Raw genomic sequence first — 17,670 nt, forward strand, 5'->3', positions numbered from 1 at the left:
TTTCCATGCATCGTTTGATGAGTGGAATCAGCGCTCGTCCTTCAATACCGCTTACGGTTTTGAGGCCACCCAAAATCCACTTTCACTATTACAAAACTGCTGATGCGATATTCCTCTGTCTCCTCTGCAATTGGCTCCTAGCCGTTGATCTTCAAGATCCAGCGGTCATTGTTCATCATTTCTTCACTTCTCGTTTCTTCGTTTACTTATTTTTTTATGCTATTTCTTCAATTTCCCTTTGTGGTTCGGGTTTCTTCAAAGGTTCTGGGTCTTTTGCTATTTCACTGCGCACTCTTCCTAAGCTTGTCTTCTGCAAATTCTTGCATCACCTTATCTTCAGAGCTTCACTCTGATCACCTAAGTGGATTCAATGATCCCTTATTATTCCTCTGAATCATTCTTCTCCTCTACATATTTCTTTAAAACTCTGCCTGCAACCCTATCACAAAACCTACGAATTCATAGTTTACATGTAATTCAATCATTTGACATCCATTCACACACTTACACAGTTCCCAAATGAACCTCTATATATATCAATATGAGCAACGGATTACAATCAAGACTTCTTTGTCTCTCACAGGCCTATTCTTCAATATCGTGGCCTCCCCTTGCACTCTGCCTATAGGCTTACATTTATACCAGAAAGGTTCTTTGAACTAATCCTGGTTCGACTCCTAAATATACTGAAATGACTTCTATATCCTATATCCTCTACGTCCACTTCTAATCTTCATTTAATTCCTAAGAGCTCTCCTTAGCTCTTCGAATCATGGAACCATTTTAAGAGTTCTAATTGACTTAAGACTCTTTTGTCATTATTTCCCACTCATGTTCTCATTTATTTGAGAGAATTTACAAACATCTCACATTATCTAATTTAATTCCTATTCTATGCACTCAAAAGCCTAATATTACATTAATTCATCACTTACGAATCCAACTTCCTAAAAATACATGACCCCCTATGTCTACTTAATTACAATGATTTTCTCTTGGGTTGAATGCTCCTGCATCAAACACCCAAAGTAGAAAATATTCATGATATCTTGATCATGTGTCTTCTGCCCAAATGCCTTGTACCTTTGTTGCTATTGTATGTATGCTATCTTTTGTTCCATCTTCTTCTTCTTGTCAATCAGGTTCAAACTCTAATTGATCATGTTTCCTGCCGTACCATTTTCCTCCATTTGGACTACTTCATCATGAGCTGCCACATCTCTTCAATATTTGTCTCCAGTACATCCTTGGACTAGTCCATGTTCTACTTCTTACTTTTGCCTCCTTCTCTTTGTTTCAGGTTGTTGTTGCTGTCCACTAATTCTTTAAACTGTTGTTGGTTTACTTTTTCTTTTTCTTTTGCTCTTGTTCCAACTTTTTCTTTGCTTACTATGCTTACTACCTCCCTATCATCCTTACCCTCTTTCATGATTATTTCTGTTTGCACTGAATCATGACTTTCCAGCATTCTCTCCAGCAATTTAGCATCTTTGTTCCATGGATTATGTTCTTCCACGGAATCTTCTTCTTCCATTTTTATTTATCTGCTCATTTGTGCCAAATTTCCTCCAGCATCTGCAACTAAACCTACACTCGCAAAACACTTGTTAAAAGCAAAGACACAAGGGTTCTGTTCCTTATCTTCTTTTGGCAACAATTCAATTTTATACTCAGTTTCTTTCTCCTCTGTCAGCACATCAATATGCTATGTTGAATTCTCAAAATAACTCATGAGACTTTCAACTAGTCTCTCTTTCACATCATCTACTCTAATGATGTCTTCCTGTTCTTGTCCACCATAGTGAACTCTTTCCTTTGTAGTGTCAATCTGCTAAACTTTCATATCCATCTCCTTTTTCTTATGATTGTCATTCATGACAATGTTTTTGTTTTCCTTTTTCAGCAATCTCTATTGAACATATATTCTCTATTTTTCCAACTCCCTTCTTTGAAAATCTAATTTTCTATATAACTCAATAATTTCAATTGGGGTAGAATTTGGAAATTTAACACAATTTTCCATACCTTCCTTCGTTACTGATAAATAATCAGATGTTCTTTTTCCCAAGGTTAAATCCTTTGCATAGGTTTCTTCCTTGTTAACATCCTTCAGTAGATGTGTTTCTATTTTTCTGACTATCTCAACAGCTTCAACGGTTATTTCCATTGTGTCTATCATCATGGTGAATTGATGATTCTTTATTATGTTTTCAACTAACATAGTCTCTTTTTCTTTAGTACATTTTGCCTTGCTGTCCCTCTGTAACTCTTCTCCTAGAGTTATCCTTGTCTCACCATCTGCATTAGAATTCTCCTGTATTTGGTTTTCATCAATAACATTAATCAAACTCATTTGATTACCTTTCTGAGATAGTATTCCTTCATTCTTCATCAGAATAAGATCTTGATTCTTCATCTCTATGACAGCTTCTTTAGACTTCTCCACAGACTTTTTCTTCTATATGCAGTCAAATTCTTCTTCTTCTGAGAAGTTTTCTTTGTCACCTTTTACTTCTAGATCTTCATCTACTCTAAAGATATCTTCAAAAGGTTTCTTTTCTCCTGCAATACCTGCCATCATAAACAAACTATCAGTTTTAAAAACATAAGTCCCTATGGTCCCACTTGATGTTTCAGCCATCATATCTCCTTACTGTTCCAAGTTCTCTTTATGACTCAAAAAATATTCAATGGTCTCCTCTTCAATCTCCTCAAGCCCTTCACTTGGTTGCTTGATATCTTTCCCCAACTATATATAAGACCTATCTATCTCATCTTCTTCGAAAATAGAATTTAGATTCTGCTTGTCTACTTTCTCCTTTATGACAATATCAGCAAATTATCTTTCTTTACATGTTTCACCTAAAAACATACACAAATTGTGAGATTTAAGACCATGTGACCCTTTGGCCTCACTTGAAGTTTCAGTCTTCAAGTCTTCATCTTCACTCTCTCCCAAAATTTCTCCCTGTTTTGGTTCACAATGGACTCTTCCATTTCCACCTCAACTTCATTGAGTTTTTCCCTCAGCCACTTTACTTGCTTTTTCTATAGCCTTCTTTGCAACTTATGCCACTCCACTGACTTCTTCCTTAATACCCAACATTGTCTCTGGTTTTACTCTGGTATTCTCCTTAATGTATCAAGTTATTGTTTTAACTCGGCAATCTCTTTGTAAATTTCCTCTTGACTCATCCTCTTGCCATTTGCCTTGGCATCCTATTTCTTCATCTTTCTTCTATTATGGCTTCTCTCTGAACCTCTGCTATGACTATCAGTAGTCATCTTCTTCTCCTCTTCCTTCATGAGCTCTTCACTCATCTGCAACAACTAGTCCTCCTAGTTACAATCTTACCTCACTAAGCTCTCCTCACTCAGTCTTTTGCTAATCACGGGTCCTCTGTCTAGAACCTCTTCTTGAGTAACACCTTTTCTCCTTCTAGGCTTCTGCAATATTTCACTCTCTCTTAAGAGCACTTCAACTATCCTCTCTCTGTCCAACCTCTTGTTGGATTCTTCAGATTCACTGCCACTTTTTCTTTAGAGTGTTTTCCTTACTCTGTCTTCAAGAACACATCTGGTTCTCCTCACACAACTTCTCTTGTTGTCCTTTGCTGAGATGCTTCATCTGCAACCACAATCTTTGATTTCAATTTGAAACAAAACACACTATCTTACCTCCAAGATTTATGTATGATCTTATTCTCCCATTCTTCTGTACTTTCAATGGATTTTCCTTTGTTTGGTCTTCAAGTCCTCTTTCCTTCAGAACTTGTACTAAACAATCTTGCTCTCACTTTTCTTCAAGGAATCCTCTATTCCTGTCTACTCCAAGCCTCTGCTGGAACTGCTACAATCTCTCAAGAACTCCAAAAGTTCCCCTACAATCTTCTGTTGTAGCCTCAATCATTCATCAATTAACTTATGCACATTACCTTCTTCTGTGTGCACACTCCTTTTCATAGGAAATCTTTCCCTGCTCTGATTACAATTATGCTTTGATACCAATTCTGTTCTCATACCAAATGATGCCAAGGTTACCCCCGCTTACCCCACAGTATGCATCTACAATGCATAAACACATTAGTCCCAGGTATTTAACTCTCAAAGGAGTCAAGTCTTCATCTATCAATGGTTAAGGCCCTATTCATCAGTGCCTTTATATCGGAACTCAATCACCCCGCTTTAAACTTTCTATCGAGACTTTAATCAATCCTTGAGCCTTCATATGAGACTTTATTAAAGCCTTTCATTAATCCTTTCTATCAGAACTTAAAACCCTCCATAACCTTCATTAACCCTTATACCACACATATGCAACCTTTTCCCTCTCTTAGCATTTGTTAAATATGTTTTAACATATAAACTTTCTCATCAGTGCTATTTCCCTTTATAACCCTTTACAAATGAAATGCCACAAAACATACCTTTTTGCCTTTATACGACCTCTATACACTTCCTCAGGTCACCTTTGTCGCAATTGGGTATCGCAGTCCTTGCAGTCACACCACATATATACCTCATCACCCCTTCTGACTCCGATATTTGACTATCGGAACGTTTAAATCACACCTTTGCATTAAAAGACTCACACAACTCTTTATAGGAATACAAAGGAATACATTGATATTCTGACTCAAACACATAAGGATGGACTTCAAGGTTTATAAGCCTGCGTCTATATTTATCGTTGGGTTTGCCCTTCCATATCAAAACTTTCATTGCACTGCTCCTTCTCTGATCTTTGATCACCGAAGCCTCTGATCAAATCTTGACCATCCGTTGTATCCTACGATCCAAGGGTTGACATTACTCCTGACCGTTTAAACTTGCGCACCTATTCTCCACCGTTGATCTGCACCCAACAGATCTGACAGTTATCACTGAAATGGGGTAGATAACAAGCGCGAGGATTAACCACCCGATAAAGTGGATTCCTCTTTCCTCTCACTACCATGTGTCGTTTGATGAGTGGAATCAGTGCTCGTCCTTCAATACCACTTACAGTTTTGAGGCTGCTCGAAATCCACTTTCACTGTTACAAAACCACCGATGTGATATTCCTCCGTCTCCTCTGCGATTGGCTCCTGGCCGTTGATCTTCAATATCCAACAGTCGTTTTTCATCATTTATTCACTTCTTGTTTCTCCATTTACTTATGTTCTTACACTATTTCTTTAATTTCCCTTTGTGGTTCAGGTTTCTTCAAAGGTTCTGGGTCTTCTGTTATTTCACTGCGCACTCTTCCTAAGCTTGTCTTCTACGAATTCTTATATCGCCTTCTCTTTAGAGCTTCACTCTAATCACCCAAGTGGATTCAATGATCCCTTAAGATTCCTTTGAATCATTCTTCTCCTCTACGTATTTCTTCAGAACTCTTCTCGCAACCCTGTCACAGAACCTACAAATTCATAGTTTACATGTAATTCAATCATTTGATATTCACTCACACACTTACATAGTTCCTGAATGGACCTCTATATAAATAAATATGAACAACTGATTACAATTGAGACTTCTTTGTCTCTCATAGGTCTATTCTTCAATATTGTGGCCTCCCCTTGCACTCTGCTCGTAGGCTTACATTTATACCAGAAAGGTTTGTTGAACTAATCCTAGTTTGACTCCTAAATCTACTGAACTGACTCCTAAATCCTCTATCCTCTATGTCCACTTCTAATCTCCATTTAATTCCTAAGAGATTTCCTTAGTTCCTTAAATCATGGAACTGTTTAAAGAGTCCTAATTGACTTTAGACTCTTTTGTCATTATTGCTCACTCATGTTCTCATTTATTTGAGAGAATTTACAAACATCTCACATTATCTAATTTAATTCCGATTATATGCACTCAAAAGCCTAATATATCATTAATTCATCACTTGGGAATCCAACTTCCTAAAAATACATGACCCCCTATGTCTACTTAACTACAATGATTTTCTCTTGGGTTGAATGCTCCTACATCATAAATTGATTCTACCTAGCTGAGAGACTAGCTTTTCTTAGACTAAAAGGCAATCCAGTAGTTGCAATATTGTTCAAATGTATGCAATTTATAAAGCCTATGGCACAACTAAAAGAAAATTTCTCCACCTGACTTCACAAACGTCATGGGGATTCTTACTTTAATGGCTCGATTGCTTGAGCAATAACAATGGCTATGAACAAATAAACATGTAGCTAGTGTTTGTGAAGGAGGTTGGATAATGGCTAACTGCTCAGGATGACGACAACTTACAGTGGCACTTCCGGTTTATAGTGGAGGTTCGAAGTGAAATTCCTCAGCTCTAAGCTTAGCTCTTTTGGTTATCTGTTTTATTTTTTACAATCTACGCTCTACTTTATAAAAATATCTAAGCCTATCTTAATACCACGTTAAAACTCATAAATAATCTATAATTGGTAACTTTCTATAGTAATTTGGGAAAAGCTTCCCATAAATTTATGACTTACCAAGAGCAATGTAGGGTGGCGAGGCTACTACTTGAGTCTTATCACAATGGCCCAAAAATGTGCCCCCATAGAATTTGAAATAATGTGAACAAGATAACATTTCATTGTACCTACAACTCAATCATCGCAAGAGGATACTCATAAATAAACATGGATATAAAAAGCAATTGAAAACTAACAAAACATTACTTATTATCATTATTAAATAAATATTAAAATAAAAATAATTTAATACTAACCCATCCAAAAATATTAAAGAATAATAATATTTTTTTAGAATGTATGGACTAATAGCTTCCAAAAAAGATGTTAATTACGATTAATAGCTAACCATCCAACGATCTCAATTAAGAGTAAAAAGAAATTATACTTTAACATATCAATAATGAGATCAACAATTAAAAATAATAAACTACAAGTGTGAATAAAATGGATGTAAATATAATGAGTGTATTCCAATCTAGGTATGGAAGAGGACATTGATTTGATAGAATGTAGTATGAATAAAATGTAGGTGAATATAATCAATGTATTTTCAACTATGAAAGGAGAAATTGATTTAATTTAAGATATGTGTTTTCTAATAAAAAGGTCGATTCAAATTTAAAGCAGAAAGGTGATAAAGTAGAACATGTAAATCTAAATAAATGGTTGAGGTGGATCCCTAATCCTTATTTTGTAACCCATAAAGGTTTAATTCACACTAACAAGGAATGAGAAATTGGTTCACCAATAAAGATTTAATTTAGACACATGTTTGTAATAAAATACACATTAAATAAACAAATAAATAAAACTATAACGAAATACAATTCAATATATAGACAAAAATAGGTGTCCTGCCATATGGGAATTTTAATTTATAACTTAACTGCGAATTTAAATTTAAATTTAACTAGCATTTGCACCAGATGTTGCAAAGGAAACGCCGTAAGGCATAAAGTGCGGAAATCCATTATCCATATAGTGTGTGCATTAGGTCAATGACCTAAATATCAACATGTCTATTCACTTTTTCTAAATGTTGTAAATGACCAAAATTATAGAAATATTCCTAAATGTGTACCAATATTTATAGGCACACTCCTCATACCTTAAGATTTTGTTGCAGCTTCACATTTGGAAGTCTTGAGATTTACCAAATTCTTGCTTCTTCTCGCTGATATCTGAAATTTACAGACAACTTGAATGCTCACAAATTTTGTTGTGAAAATTATAGATAACAAATGTTAGCAATCTATTAATTTAGAAAAAACTTTGTCAGAGATAAAGGTCTTATCGCGTTTATCAATACATAACATTGTAGATTAGAGCTCATTTCAACTTTAAAAACTGGAAATTGAAATAGAGAAAAAGAGAAAACATAAAGGAAATTGAAACAAAATTGTAATACGATCTTTTAAATGCATTAACACTAAGCTAATGATATGTTCTTTAAAAATGCGCCCATGAAAATCGTTCTCTATTAACGCAAGCAAGAGATATTTAATTACCATTACAAATTGCTTTGACATTTCTTGTGGTGGTCTTTAACACTACATCTAACTGGTAAATGTTCAAAAACACTTTTTTACATTCCTGGTCTAAGTAGAAAATTATTTTTTGTTAACCAAACTACAGAGAGCAATCTACATGTAGAGGTTGAGTTCACAACAGGCAAACACTTCGTGAAGAAAAGGGACAAAAAATATCATATCTTTGGGGGTGGAAAGCTTTGTCATGTTAAGCAAGGCAGAAGTTGACTCAATTCAAGATTTTAATCTCAAGCATGTCACATCCAAGGAGAGTGGCTTTGATCAGGTCCGTACAGAAGGGAAGCCTATGTGTCAAAAGACTGTAATTGTAGGAATTTCAACGGATAGAAAAGCCTAGTAACTCAAAACAATTGGTTCAACATTTAGTCATTCTATGTTTCTTCAATAACATAAACACTGGAGCATGGCAGATGACTCACAATGCTCACACCTTTTTAGAACGTTGATTGAAGGGTATTTGGCTTACTTATTTGTTTTATATTTCATTGTATATTTAGCAAATTAAAACATAAATTATGGACTAAACAAGAACATGCCCGGGGATAGAAAATTCTTAGAAAAGGGTTGTCGGCATTCTAATCTAAAGAATTGGAAAGAATCCCAAAACTTGTCAACTTTAAATGTTGCAAGCATGCCAAATTCATTATCTGTCTTCAGTGCTTCAGAAATGTCTCAAACATCAGCTCTAGATCTTCTTCTTGTGCCTACGTGCCTACTCTTACAACTTTCAAAGGGGTCATGCCTTTCCAGCTGCTCAAAAAAATGATTTGTGAATCTTATTTTTCTTAACGTTAGATATTAATTTACCAAATCCTCAACAAATGAATAGAAAGAATTTAATGATAAAATGGAAATTTCGAAAAACATCACAAATAAAGATATAATGCATTGAACTTACAAGCCACCAAAAAACTGGAACAAAATATTGATGGACATTATCACGACCAAATGCACACCAAGTGTAAGAAATATTATTTTCAGTGTCAACAATCTAGCACATTCAAAACTAATATTACAGGAAACTGCCATTTATGCCAAGTCTCCTTTCCTTGCATAGCATAACATCTCAATCTAGTTGCAAGTTAAACATGAAAAAAATTGTGTAATTAAAAATTGAAAAACAGTTGGTTTTGAATACATAATGAATACAAGAATTGTAATATAGATTTCAGTTCTGACTTATGAGTTACCATTTCAAGTTTGTACAATACCCGAAATTTCCAGCATCTCCCCATTCAACTCTCTTCGTCTGCAATCTTCACTATCTGAGTTCCAAGTTCTAGAATAATTGCAATTTTTCTTTCAAATCGCTTCCTTCTAAAGCTCAGATAGAAACATTACAATGCCTAGGAATCAGACACAAGAAGTAGCCCCCACTTGAACAATTAAAGTGGCCCTTGAGGGGCAAACAACTGAACACGAGGACTTTCATTTGGTTAAGCTGTCGTGACAGCGCATACTTTTCTGTCAAAATCACCCAGAGATTTGCACATGGCTCCAATTGCTTATTCATGGCTCAAGAAATTTAACTTTAGTGGTTGCCTTAACATACAACCATCTTCACTGCTGAGCTTTAACCCCACTTGCAAAAGCTTAAAATTAGAAGCTCAGACAAAGATGGATATTGCAATTTCAAGCAAAAACATGAAATGGCTATTCATACATCATTGTATAAATTAAAGCGTTGATTCCTTACCAGTGCTTATTTCACAATAATTAAATAATAGAGGGCAATATAAAAGGAATGGAACTCAATCCGCAAGCAAGGTTCCACAGTTCAATCAGCCATTTAATACCAACACTCTAATGCCTTCTTATCAGTTCAATGGATTGGTATAAGCACCAACTGGAAATCTGATCAAACTCAGCCATGTAGCAAATGAGTAGACAAAATCAGTTTAGAGATTTCCCAAAATCCTTCATTCAAAGTCGCATCTTTGGTGGCTTTCTGGTACCAATCAGCTTGTTATAGAAACCCTCAGCTCCAAGAAATCATCAACGAATCTATTGGGTTTTGTTTGTGAATATACAGATGCATCATCAATAGATAAGAATAAAAATCACAATCTAAATATGAAGCCCCATATGACCATTTTATTTAGGGATAGTTCCATCACTGCCATCAAAAACCTGGCCACACAATTGGCTTGCTTTTCTATTGTTACACTCGTCAAGTTGTGTACCACAACCATAAAAGGAAAGGTCTTTATAATATTCCACTACAAGAAAACTAACTTGACCGATTCTAGATCAATTTGAAATGGCCAAGATCTCTGCAGATATTTGGACTGGCAACCAACCTAGCTTTAAAACAGGTTGCACAAAGCCGTAAAAAATAAGCTATCATAAATAGAGTTATTACATGCACAAGGTGCTTAAAACCCTCCACCTCACATCCCTTTACAAGGAGGATGCACAAATTGCAATATTATTTTATTGTGAATTACACCAGGGAATTCCTAGTATGAAGAACTTGATTGCTACATCTTAACAACACATATTTTACAACAGAGACACTGAACTTGCTTGTTGCAACCTTACCAGCACATAATCTGCAACTAACACACCGATATCTTGAAGAATTCCCCCAGAGCTCTTGACAGTGAAGTGCTTTGAAAGTTTGAAGTTTGAACATTAGCCACCATATCATGTGATTCTTGATTATTATTTGCATGGTTAGAATTGTCAAATAATATTCCTTTGAGGTCCCAATTGCATTAGAAGGAAGTCCAACTAAAGCATGCCGCTGAATATCTAAAGTCATACAGGCAGATACAATGTACAAGCATCATAGAGCAACTCAATATAAATACAATGAGAAAAGGAACCCTCTCTTCTGAAGAACCACAACATCTCTTCCATGACTAAGCAGCCATGAAATATGTAAAAATAAAAACCATAACCATCCCTGTTAAACTGATTCTGACAATGCTTCAGAGGAAGCTACAGTTTGCTCATGATGATCAGAATGATATCTGGAGCTACCCTGTTCACATTTCCCCAAAACCTGCACAGTTGACGTGAAATCCTTCATAACCCACGGATGCCTTGCAACAGCCTCTAAGCTCATCCTTTTCTTCGGATCTGTGAAATCCAATAGTGGCAGCTTGATTATTATGGTGAATTTCAAAATTTGCAGCAATGCAACTCTTAAAATTAAAATCTGCTCTGTAAAACATTCAATTGAGAAAAGTCACTTACCCTTGCAAAGAAGACCTTCGAGTAAGTTTGCAAGTGTTGGATTCATATCCTCTGGAAGTACAAGTGGATCATGAACAATCTAAGCCACCACTAGTAACAACAAAATAAGTATTTCCCTCCATCCGGCCTGTTTGAAAAGTCAAAAGCAGCAGAGATTCATTTACCTTGTCATATGTGCCTTGCAAGGAGTCACCAATGAAGGGATAAGAACCTAACACCATGCAGTATAGTGTCACACCCAATGCCCACACATCAGCAATTTTACCATGATATGTCAAGCCTATTGAAAACAGGCAACAAAAATTGTCAGGCCTATTTTGACAACTGAAGTATCTGTCCTTTAACATGTGACCCTTTCTTCCTTTCCTCTGGTCTTTCATTTCATTGAACAGGCTTTTATTTACAAGAGAACAAGCATGAATTGAAAATATAATATATGTCGAGTATAAGAATGTAATCTGACAACAAACAAGATGGACAATATATCATCGAAGATATGAATACAGTACAAATTAGCAGCAATGATTGTCCAAATCTTGAGCAGATGGTATTTGTATAACTAGCAAAGTTTCAAGCACTCTACCTAGGCAACATTCTGGTGCAGTGAAAACAAGAGTACTAGGAGACCTTCGAAGCTTGTCATTGCTGCCCTGTATACATCCAAAAGAACATTGGATTTTGTAAAACATTTCCTCCCAATAACTGAATCCTCATTGTCCAACGTTAACATTTAAATAAAAATACTCACCTAACAATAGTCAACAGTAGGCATTTGTAATTGTCTATAACTATCAAAAGGTGCAGTTTGAGAGGTCATGTTTAGAACACATTCACTATCAGAAAGGAAGGTACACTCAGAGAGAAACTTTCTTACCTCAAACATCCTGCTAACACTGAAGTTAGAAATCTTAACTATTCCATCGCTGCCAACCAGAAAGTTTTCTGGTTTGATATCTCCATGAAAGATATTCTGCACAGTAATTTTCAGGTTCCCAACTAAGAAAGTGGATGGAGGCAAGTCCAAATTTAACACAGTAAAAAGAAGATAAGTTTCAATATTAAGCTATTTTATTTTTCCAACAATAGAGAGAATGATTGGTATTCTCCTTCAAATTGTTTTAGTGAAAACAAGGTATGCAATATGTAAATATTTCAAAATTTGGTAACAAAAAAATGGCAGAATCAAAGCTTGAATAAAACCTTTTATGATTTATCCAATGAAATGAAGGAAAAAAAAGAACAAGATATTGAAAATAATAGTAATAGATTCTGAATTAGTTCTAATACATTCAATAATCCTGACAAAAGCTTGAAAAAACTTCAATGAGCAGTGCTCTTTATATGTTTCTCCCAATACAAAATTATCATTCCCTGTTCAACAAAGGTAGTGAAACGATCCCTAAGCCTGTGAATGCATTGGACCGCTGATAAGTACAATTCTTAACTTTAGAGAAGTATGAGTGAAAATTGTGACATGAGTGAGAAAGGATTTTTCTCTTTTGGAATTGGAAACAATAAATCTTACCCAATATACTATATCTTCTTCAAGTTCTTAAAGTTTTTTGGGTTTTTAGTTGTCAAGTCTCTATATGGCACAAGGTTACCACAGCGTCCTCTGTGTAACCAAGAATTCCTTTCAATTTTCCCTCAGATTCCTCCCTATAAAATGAAATGCACCATATATAGTTAAAATGAAATACACAACCTTGAAACTTATTCCTGACAGAGATTGTATATATCCTCTTCCCTTCCTCTTCTTAGGGGGTAACTGAGACTACTTACTTAATGGCCGCCTTGATCTCGTCATAAGTGGCAGACTTCTCAAGTCTAACAGTCAAATCAACAACTGAAACATCTGGTGTGGGTACTCGGAAGGCCATTCTAGTCAACTTTCCATTAAGAGCTCGTAGAACCTTGCCAACAGCCTTCAAAAATACAATCACAATTAGTAGCTGTGAGAACATAAAAGGTGATGCTGGTGGGGATTCATATTAACAAAATTAGAAGAAAAATATGCAGAACCCAACTAGATTACAGAGAATTAACCAATTGCAAGTACACAGTTAATGTTTCTCCAAAGAAATCCAACAAACAAATAAAACCTAATCACCCTAAGCATGGGACAATATGATAAAATGCGAAAATTAGGTAAGAAATAAAAAATATTAAATTCAAATGGGATCCAATGTCAAGCAACTGTGTTGTTGTGCCTACTATAAAGAAGTGGTACTTCCCAATTTCTCTCCTAACAGTCACCTAACTGTCAAGGGTAACCATAAGGATGAACAAACACCAGTGGGAAATAGAAACAGACAAGCTTAACAAAGTGGGCTATACAAAGAGATAATTTGGATGTAAAGATAGGAAAATCGTGAGCCCTAGGTTTCGAACAACAGTGCACTTTCATGACTGCGTGAAAGTAATGGTAACAAGCTGTATTTTGTCACTTGACATGGGAAGGTGGTAGTCTCACTGTTTGTTGCTCAGGTAAGACCCTGGTCATACTAAGTTTTGTTCAGGTAAGGTCCTGATCATAACTTCCCATGAAGAGAAGACATTTCAGACATTTCAGGTTTCTCAGGGCTATCTTGAAGCAGCTGAGGTAATTTTTATACATGAAAAGAATGACCGAAAGAATTGTCTGAGAAGTAAATCAATAAAACTAACCTTATAAAGTGTTTAATGTGAATGATAATCACCAGAATAAAATATTTACTGATGGTTTTAAATATGTTTAATCATCATTGGTAATTTGTTGCTTCCTACCTTAGCTGCTCCTGTACTGCTAGGAATAATGTTAAAACCAGCTCCTCTGTCACCTCGCCAGTCCTTGTTTGATGGCCATCAACTATCTTCTGTGTTGTTGTTTACATACAGAAACATAAGTCAATGCAGCTTGAAAACGCCTTGTATCAATAAAATTCAAGGGCATAATACTAGTTCATAGTAAGTGTACCTATGATGGAATGGACAGTTGTCATGAGACCTTCAACAATGCCAAACTTGTCATTGATTACCTGCCAGAGAAAACAGAGTGTTTTTGTTCTCTTTTAACATATAGTTCCTCCCCAGCAATATGTAATTTTTCTCATATAAAGACACCTATACAATGAAAACTGTGATAATTTAGTAAAAATATCATTGCAAACCTTAGCCAAGGGAGCCAAGCAGTTAGTAGTACAGGTTGCATTTGAAACAATGTTCAAATCAGATTTGTATTGGTGCTCATTAACCCCAACAACAAACATAGGTGCATCCTTGCTTGGAGCTGAGATAACAACTTTTTTAGCACCTGCCTATTAGAAATCAACAAAAAAAAATTATTATATGGAGTCCAAATTGTAATTTCCATTGTTGCACTTTATACCGTTTGAAATTTACAAAATTAGATATGTTAATAGCCTTTAGGGAGGGAGCGGTATTACATGTGACAACTCCTTAGTTACCTCAAATATCATTTATCAACTTTTAGGTACATTGTATTTTTAACTAGTAGCATGTCGGATAAACTTTGAAGGAAAAAATCAATTATAATTGAATTGTGGAATGGTAATATTCAAACCTTCAAGTGAAGGAAAAAATCAATTATAATTGAATTGTGGAATGGTAATATTCAAACCTTCAAGTGAGCAGTTGTTTTCTCTTTGTCGGTGAAGACACCTGTGGATTCAATCGCCCCATGGTATTTCCTCAGGATTTCTACAGTTTTCAAACCAAAATGTGAATAGTTAGACAAATGGGAACAAATAGACAATGTCAGCACTTACACTCTGTTCATGCCTAAGCTCAAGCAATAATTGACCTAAGAAACTCTCATTGATCTCCATAAACAAGTGTTTTACCTGAAACCGAACATAGCAACAGATTTTTCTCCAAAGAGTAAAGTTTTCGAGTCTTTGACCTTGACTTCATGATGCTTCCACTGTCCGTGGACACTGTCATACTTGAACATATAATTCTGAAAAATAACAGAGGCACAGAAATTACTGCAGAGATCTTGAGTGGGCAAAATATGGTAGAAGAAAGCTATCAAACAAGTTAATAAAATCTTCCTGTTTCAGTTTGTCCGTAAAACATAAATGCTGTTGGGAATAAATCGAAGAACAAAAAATGCAAAACAAAGAACAATCTTCAGGTAGACGATCCAAAATTCATCAGGAGAATGATGTGCAGGCAGCTTCCAAATTAGCAACTCCATGCTCTTCTGATACTCGATTAAACAATTTGCAATAAGATACATATACTATAAAGAAAACATTGTAAACATATCGATAGAATCCGAAGAAAATTTAAACTGCGTGTACATAACGAAGAGAAACTGTTCCGGGATGATATCTATGAGGCTTCTTCACACCTCTGGTCGTGGGAGCAGATTTACGAGCAGCCTAATTTAAAAAAGGAGCTTCAGAATAAAATGCCACAATAAAAACAGCATGCCTCAATTAACTCCACCAAAGATGCAACGGAAGAAATATAGGAAAGCCGTTACCTTTGTTGCGAGCTGCTTCCTTGGAGTCTTTCGTCTGATAGATTTCCATGCTGTCTGCTTCGTACGAGCCATGATTCAAGGAAAAGAGCGATCTACAGCACAGAGAGCAAGAACGAAAGCATAAGACCAAAGCCCAAACATCAAAACAGAAAATCCAAAACCACAACAAAAAATTACTATCAATCTCTTTCAAAAAAACCACTTTTAGGCAATCCAATCGCGATCACACCGCCTTAAATAAAATGGAGATTTTCCGTACTAAACCCTCGAAAACAAATTTGAAGAATAAGGAAAATAGGAAATCAAAGCAGACATATACTCTGTGACAAACTAAAATGGAAATAAAACATGGATCCTAACCCAAGAACAACCACAAACCCTAGGAAACCAAGAGAATTCACTAATTCAAGAACAATCTGACATAGACTTATGAAGTTGGAATTGTTGAATTTTTATAAAAGGTTGGGCCACCTTCTGGGTGGCTATTTATTTCAAAGCAAACCAATCAACATGATGCTACCAATCAGCATGGTGCTTATCGAAAAATGTTGATGAACTACATTAGATAGTAACCAAATTACTGGAAGTCGGAAAAATGAAATGCTTGACACATTCAACAATAAGGCTCAATGCACTGTAGCAAAAGAAAGCAATCACGTTGTTATCTTACTCCAGATATGTTATATGAAAACATGAAAATATTCATTATCATTGTCAATGTTTTGTATTATATGATATAACATGCTTGACACATTCACTATTCTGCTTGAATTCAAATATGTAATTGACAGCACGCAGTTAAAAGGCTAAAATGTCCATACCAACTTTCTGTATTGCAGTGAAAAAAAGGGCTTTCAAAACAAAACCTGCTTGATTTTTATGTAGGAAACCAAAAAAATTTGACTAACACTGTCAATTCTTGCAGGCATTAACCTTTGCTACACCACATTAATGCACAGACTTATGCACAAAGGAAATGAATTATAAACAGAATTTAAACAAGCAAAAGACACAACATACCTACCCTGATAAGTGAACAAAAATGCAAAAGCCTATCATCCAAAACCTGCAATTAAGCTAAATAATATCAATGCCGTCATGTCATATCATGTACATGAATGGATGATTGAGTTTAACTGAAAGATGAGAGTAGTAAACGATTAAGATTTTGCGGGGAGTCAATACCCCAACCAGTACCCTTGCATGGTGGTAAAGCTTGTGCAAACATCATGTTTGTTTGATAATTGCATTGCCAAGGAAAAACGCTGTCTGGCTGGTTTCAGTTTTGTTTACCACTTGGCAAGGATATATGTGGTGCGTTCTTGACTCCACTATGCATCCTTCATGAATTTTTTTCAGTTACATATATCATGTGATCTCAGTAATCCCATTGTTGTCCATCCCAGGACAAAGGTGAAAGCAGGCAGGAGGAGGTGGCTGTGGCTGTTACTGTGACGGACAAATCAACACCCAACTCAATGCGAGCAAATTGGTGTTGAGATCCCCTCATAACTCCCCAGTGCCAATGCCAACTCCCCTTACCTTGCACGTTAAACATTGATTGGCATGGACCAAACAAAAACAAAAAAGCTTATGGGGACACAAAAAAACTAGACAGTGAGGATTAAGACGGAGAGATTTATGTCAAGCATCTTCACAGTGCGGAGCTACCTTGATTTTCTGCACGGTACAGGATATGAGGTTGTTCACTGTCTCCAATGATTCTACTGTGAGTTTGGCTGTTGGCAAGCTGTTGACTAATATCTGGAATGCAACTGGTAAAAGTGATCCTCCCACACGCGGGCTGTTGGCTCCAACGCCCTTTCCAGTAGGGTTTAGTGCAAGGGGCCTGCATTCTGGTCCGTCTGGAAGAATGGCAAAGCCAGAGGGTAAGAAGGCAACATAAGCTGGATCACCCCCACTCATAACTACATGCATGGCTGGGATGTCCACTGGAGCATAAACTAGAAGAGACCCCGATGCATCTGTG

The 17,670-nt window shown here is 35.9% G+C and overlaps 2 protein-coding genes across 3 annotated transcripts; both read right to left on the reverse strand.

Moving 5' to 3' along the window:
• Nucleotides 1–10,672: 10,672 nt before the first annotated feature.
• Nucleotides 10,673–12,074, reverse strand: LOC149145374 (serine/threonine-protein kinase GRIK1-like). Its single transcript, XM_089452425.1, has 5 exons — nucleotides 12,066–12,074; nucleotides 11,775–11,841; nucleotides 11,356–11,471; nucleotides 11,192–11,270; nucleotides 10,673–11,074 (listed from the first exon to the last, which is right to left on the reverse strand). Exons 1-5 carry the CDS (start codon nucleotides 12,072–12,074, stop codon nucleotides 10,902–10,904), a joined length of 444 nt encoding a protein of 147 aa, XP_089308551.1. The 3' UTR covers nucleotides 10,673–10,901.
• On the reverse strand, nucleotides 12,072–14,530 carry LOC149145375 (glyceraldehyde-3-phosphate dehydrogenase, cytosolic-like). Of its 2 annotated transcripts, none has more exons than XM_089448770.1 (6): nucleotides 14,341–14,530; nucleotides 14,148–14,208; nucleotides 13,958–14,043; nucleotides 12,974–13,116; nucleotides 12,717–12,850; nucleotides 12,072–12,161 (listed from the first exon to the last, which is right to left on the reverse strand). In XM_089448770.1, the coding sequence occupies exons 4-5, from the start codon at nucleotides 13,069–13,071 to the stop codon at nucleotides 12,769–12,771; spliced, it is 180 nt and encodes a 59-aa protein (XP_089304896.1). In that variant the 5' UTR covers nucleotides 13,072–13,116; nucleotides 13,958–14,043; nucleotides 14,148–14,208; nucleotides 14,341–14,530; the 3' UTR covers nucleotides 12,072–12,161; nucleotides 12,717–12,768. The 2 variants fall into 2 exon arrangements, with proteins under 2 accessions (XP_089304896.1, XP_089304895.1); XM_089448769.1 differs by having other exon boundaries at nucleotides 13,958–14,046.
• Nucleotides 14,531–17,670: the final 3,140 nt, after the last annotated feature.

The sequence above is a fragment of the Pinus tabuliformis genome, chromosome X (genome assembly GCF_031772625.1).
Source record: "Pinus tabuliformis cultivar Carrire ecotype Pingquan chromosome X, CPIR1, whole genome shotgun sequence".
Lineage (NCBI taxonomy): Eukaryota > Viridiplantae > Streptophyta > Pinopsida > Pinales > Pinaceae > Pinus > Pinus tabuliformis.

What these genes read in the sequence shown, in the direction of transcription:
- LOC149145375 (XM_089448770.1), bottom strand. Translation starts at nt 13,071, where the DNA reads ATGGCCTTCCGAGTACCCACACCAGATGTTTCAGTTGTTGATTTGACT. An exon ending in GAGATCAAGGCGGCCATTAA is followed by an intron (nt 12,851 to 12,973) that starts GTAAGTAGTCTC and finishes TTCATTTTATAG; the next exon opens with GGAGGAATCTGAGGGAAAAT.
- LOC149145374 (XM_089452425.1), bottom strand. An exon ending in TGCACCAGAATGTTGCCTAG is followed by an intron (nt 11,472 to 11,774) that starts GTAGAGTGCTTG and finishes TGTTTTCAATAG; the next exon opens with GCTTGACATATCATGGTAAA. An exon ending in TGCAAGGCACATATGACAAG is followed by an intron (nt 11,271 to 11,355) that starts GTAAATGAATCT and finishes GTGGTGGCTTAG; the next exon opens with ATTGTTCATGATCCACTTGT.